Source organism: Juglans regia, chromosome 10 (assembly GCF_001411555.2).
Source record: "Juglans regia cultivar Chandler chromosome 10, Walnut 2.0, whole genome shotgun sequence".
NCBI classification, from domain to species: domain Eukaryota; kingdom Viridiplantae; phylum Streptophyta; class Magnoliopsida; order Fagales; family Juglandaceae; genus Juglans; species Juglans regia.
The window spans coordinates 15,820,602-15,825,513 of NC_049910.1; the positions used below are offsets into that span (position 1 = coordinate 15,820,602).

The window sequence follows — 4,912 nt, forward strand, 5'->3', positions numbered from 1 at the left end:
AGTTTCATACTCTTAACATAATTACAGAAGTTGTTGGCTAGCTTTATTGTCACATGTACGTAAGCTAGCTGATGATAAAAAGTTGTTCCTAAACTACTTCGAATATATTGACAAGGGAAGATATTACTCGAACTTGGTAAGGAAAAGAACTTTAAAAAGAAAGGAAAAAATAGAGAAAAAACATGCATGCACTTAATTTGATGCATACGTCAAAAGCATGCAGGAAAAGCCGTCGAATTCGGGATTTTTGTCTTGAAATTAGAAAATTGCCTTTTGTACGGTTGTGCTTAGAGATATTTCAAGCATGAGAGGATGGTATTTTCAAAACTCCATGTCTCTGCAGTTCGACCAACACGCCGTCATGATCAGATGGAGGTTTTAGTCCAAGAGGAAGTGGCAACCATGGTTTTGATATAACGTCGCCAATAGCTGCATCTATGCTCTCCTTTGTCTGTTGGATCACATATATAGATCAAACGATAAAATCAACTCACTGATCTTAAAGAAACAGCTTATTAACATCAATTAGATTAATATGGATGCATTTGGCACGCAACAATTATGAACACAAGATATTGTAGTACCATATACAACGAAATAGTCATGCAGCAGTACCTAACGGCCACATCCATATTATTAGAATGCAACGTAGTTTTTAACACTTAGCCAGACATCATGTACGCATGCTCTGCAAGGTAGCAGTCACTATTTTCTCTCAAAGTTATTTTCCATCTATATTATACTAACATGAGCTGGCCAAAGACTTTGGACGTTAAAGCTTTCATTAAACCAACCTTAATATATATGCGTGTTGAGTATGATATAAAATCGCATATAAACAAATACAAATCCATTTAGTAGCTATTATATTTTAAAAATTGGTTTGTATCCTAAAAGACACTTTATAGTTTCTTTTGAAAGGATATATATATATATATATACTTATATATATGCGACAGGGACGAGAGATGCATGACTTACCGGATGAATGTCGAGAATAGGGTTGTTGGGGTCTAATTGTCGAGTCGGGGCACCAATGTTGGGGTCTACTTTGTATATGGTATGAGGTTGGATGCCTGAGACAGGTGGAGAGACATAATGTCTCTGCATGAATGTACATCAACAACATGAAAAGAAACCAACGCCCAATGACACTCCAAACCGACAGAATATATAGTGTTATGATTAGACCTTAACCTTCATAAAGGCTTCCAAATAAAGTTTCGTTTAGGTCATGATAACAAGTGTGTGTATGTATAGATAATGCTACGTACGCATGCAAGGACACAACTCTTTGCGGACTTGTGTTTTATTGCATTGTCTGATCGGGTGTATATAAAATATTCCCGTCCTAGCTAGCTGGGGTGTACGCCATTAAATGATCAAGGCTCCAAATTAAAGAGTAAGGATTGAATGGTTACCGGTGTTGGCAGTATTGGCTGGGGAAAGCAAGGCGTTCCTCTGTTTAGCACGTTTGGAGCCTACGTACACAAAAGGTACAATATGCCATTTTAGATATATATAGAGCCAAAGAAAGAGAGAGTTTATATGGCAAAGCTTCCTTTAGGCCAATATTGCAGGATTTAGCAACAATATTATAAACAGATTTTTTGACCAATTTCTTTCATTCATTTCAATACAGTGAAACGTACGCTACTATATGATCTATCTAAGCTATCTGAAATCTGAATTTGAAATCAATACTCCCATGATTTTGCAATAGAATATATAATCTTTGGAGAAGTCATTGCAATTGATAATTTGATTAGCGAACTTATACTTTTGGTGCCATCAGATCAGAGGCATACACTTTGCTGGTGAGGGTGCCAGTCATGTAAAGGGTCTCGCAGTGGTGGCCAGGAAACTGGGGCCCATGCGGGTGACGGTGGAGATGGCGGATGATCAGCCCGATGTTTAGGCCACATCATGGGCATTAAAGATTGATCCATGGTAGGATGACCCCAAACAAGTAGGGGTCTAAAGTGGTGCATGGGTGTTATAGGAGGGAAACCCATGCAGGTTGGTGCTTGCCAAGGACTCGTGTCCCTCCTCCCAACTCCTCCGGTAGCTTGGCCATTCATCTCTCTTGTTTTGCTCCAGTTTGTGGCCTCTGCTTCACGTGCCACCAAATGTTTCCGATGTGATGACCGATATTTCTGGGCAAAGTTCGGAATGAAAGTTTTGAGAGAGAACAATTCAAAATTCGCACGCTCTAGTATTTATTCTTGTTGATTTACCTTTTTTCTTAAATCAATGTCTTCAATTAATTAACATTGACCTGTTCATGTAGAATATATATATATATATAGCAAGCGCTGCGAAGAAATTAATATACTTGAAGATGGCTGGCTATATTGTGGCGATTGAGACGCTCAATTCCCATAAGCTCCAAAATCCTTGAAGGCACTGCCTTATCCACCCCTACCTGCTCCACAGCTTGCACAAACCGCATGTGTAGCTCTGGGGTCCAATCCACCTGCTCACAGTTCAAGAAACACATATACATCCTGTAGGTTGTGTAAAGTATCGTGAAAAGTCATGTGTATTTATCATTTTTTATCCTTAATTTAATCAATATCTCAGAAAAATAATATCACAAAATTAAAAAAAATAAACAATTAAACTCTCTCTCTCTTTATCTCTCTTCTGTGGATAATTCGCAGGCTCTCTTTCTTTTTCTCTCATGAGTTCTTCTATGTGCATGTGTGCATATTCTCGAGATTTCTTTGCACCTTGTGATTTGTGAAGTTTGTGAAGACCCAAATGTGCGTGTGTGTGTGAGAGAGTTATGGTACCAGTTTCCTACTCAAGAAAGCTTCAAGTATATATTTGAAACAATCTAGACCTTTAACAGTCTAGTTATCTTGTGTTAATTACCTTTACTTTGCGCTTCCCTTGAGAAATCTTTGACTTTGTGGGCGATTTTCTGCCTTTATCAGCTTCCTTTATAGGTTGGTTCATCACAACAGATCCATCTCGCTTGCTCACAATATCTTGATCTCCTCGACTCGAGCTAGAGTTCAATCCCGAACCTGAACCCGAAACTTCATATTCCTTCTCATTTTTTGCATTATCCTCTACTTTTTCGCCCCCGCCGCAAGCACACAATTCAGCGAGGTTTTCCGAGTCCATCTCCAAATCCGGTAAAGCGTCTCCGTCGTTGATTAGCACGGAAAGATCATCGAAATCGATGCTGTCGGGCAAGTTCCCATCGGAGAAATCCGTGATGTCATTGGCACCAACTGCAAATCTCTTCATCTGATCTCCTTGGTTCTCATGATCCATGGTGCTCCTGAAAGGTGACACATGAATAAACATGATTAATTCCACCACTATCTATATTTGAACTCCGTGGTGCAATTCCGTAGCACTATTGCAAGGAGAAAAACCAACCGTAGTATACCCGTAAGCGTTGCAGAGATGATGGATTATTCTTGGCGATCTTTTTCCAAGTGAATTCGGCAGGGGATGGAGATCACGATGGAGAGACTAGCGTCCGTCATCGTGCGTAGTGGTTTTGCTGCTTTTTTGGCGGTGCAAGTATGAGTGTAAAAGCAACTAGCTGGATCTTAACCCCAACTTGTGGTTGAGATCTCATAGATTTTTCTTTATTTCTTTGTCTGAGTAGGCTTACTTCAAATATATATATAAATATATATTATTTATATATATATATATATATATATAGCTTTGAACGACCATTACTTGGGTATGTGGATGGCCTTTCTCTGATCAAGGTTTTGAAAGTCAGATGCATGTCGTCTCGTGCTATGCATACAGTAGTGGTCGACGTGACTGCATATTTCGAGGAATCTTTATGCTGGGGGACATGGCATTATCCAATTGAATGTATACACGGACAAATGTCCCGCTCCGTATCCGGGATGAATTTTTTAATCTGAAATTCATAATAATTGAAGTGACGGTCAGGCTTGGCAGCAGGATGGCACTCAATATGTGGCAAGCTATGATGCAACTCTTGATAGAGCATCAGGACGTGCTTTGTAAGGCCCAGTTGCTTGTGAGGCCCAGACCCGTGAGCAAAGGCCCAGCTTTTTCTTGGAAGGTTGCGAAATGGCGCCGTTTTGGGATAAGTTCCCCTTCTTTCTCTTTTGGTTTCTTTTTCTTTCTGTTTTCCCCCGCATTCATATCTCCCACGTTACTCACTTCCTTCCGTTTTCATTCTTTTTTCTTATCGTTGGTTCTGTTTTGTGGTTCCGAATTTCATGCCTTAAATCTCATCACTTTCAGTTTTTCCCTCAAAATCAGTTTCTCACTCTGTCGCATCCCTCCATTGCAGCAGATCACTATGTTTCTCTCTCTCGCGTCCCTCTAGTTCTGCAGTTGGTGTTCTCTCTTCAGACTCGGCTCTTCTCTCCCTCTTGCGCAGTGTTTCGTCTTCATGTATATCTCTCTCTCTCTCTCTCTCTCTCATTTTACACCTTGATTCTGAAACTCAGGCCCTCATTGTCGACACTCTCTCTTTCTCTCCAGTGCAGTTTTTCTTTTGTTTGCTGTGTAATTGTTGTGCTGCTTGGTCGTTAATCCCTGAAGCCTTGTTACCATCAAAGCCACCACTGGAGACACTTTTATTCGCCGGTAACCCATTCTTTATCTCTGTTTCTCTCACCCGCACACACACATTCACCTCAATTAATTCATTTTACTCCAATGAAGTTTCTGGGTCATGTTTTTATTTAGTGTAGTCTGTGGGTTTTTCTTTGGGCATTTTTTTTGTATAAGCGAACTCCATGTGTTGGAATGTTCTGAGTTTTGAATTATTTGAGTTGGATGTGCAGTAAACCAAATGGATACTCGGAGTTGAGTAGGTGTTGTTTTTGTACTGTTCGGGTTTTTATACGACCGTTGGAGTGGATGTTAAATTAATTGGAGTAATATTATGGTTGTTTTG

At 39.9% G+C, this 4,912-nt stretch overlaps 1 protein-coding gene across 1 annotated transcript; it reads right to left on the reverse strand.

The window, feature by feature from the left end:
- Window positions 1–214: 214 nt before the first annotated feature.
- On the reverse strand, window positions 215–3,549 carry LOC109007992 (transcription activator GLK2-like). The gene is made up of 7 exons (XM_018987910.2): window positions 3,404–3,549; window positions 2,878–3,292; window positions 2,336–2,476; window positions 1,809–2,156; window positions 1,422–1,481; window positions 982–1,104; window positions 215–451 (listed from the first exon to the last, which is right to left on the reverse strand). The coding sequence occupies exons 2-7, from the start codon at window positions 3,283–3,285 to the stop codon at window positions 299–301; spliced, it is 1,233 nt and encodes a 410-aa protein (XP_018843455.1). The 5' UTR covers window positions 3,286–3,292; window positions 3,404–3,549; the 3' UTR covers window positions 215–298.
- Between the last annotated feature and the right edge of the window lie 1,363 nt (window positions 3,550–4,912).

Coding starts and splice junctions, on each gene's coding strand:
- LOC109007992 (XM_018987910.2), bottom strand. CDS start 3,285: ATGGATCATGAGAACCAAGGAGATCAGATGAAGAGATTTGCAGTTGGT. Junction 2,157..2,335: donor ATATAGCCAGCCATCTTCAA/GTATATTAATTT, acceptor AACTTTGCCCAG/AAATATCGGTCATCACATCG. Junction 1,105..1,421: donor AGCCAATACTGCCAACACCG/GTAACCATTCAA, acceptor ACATTCATGCAG/AGACATTATGTCTCTCCACC.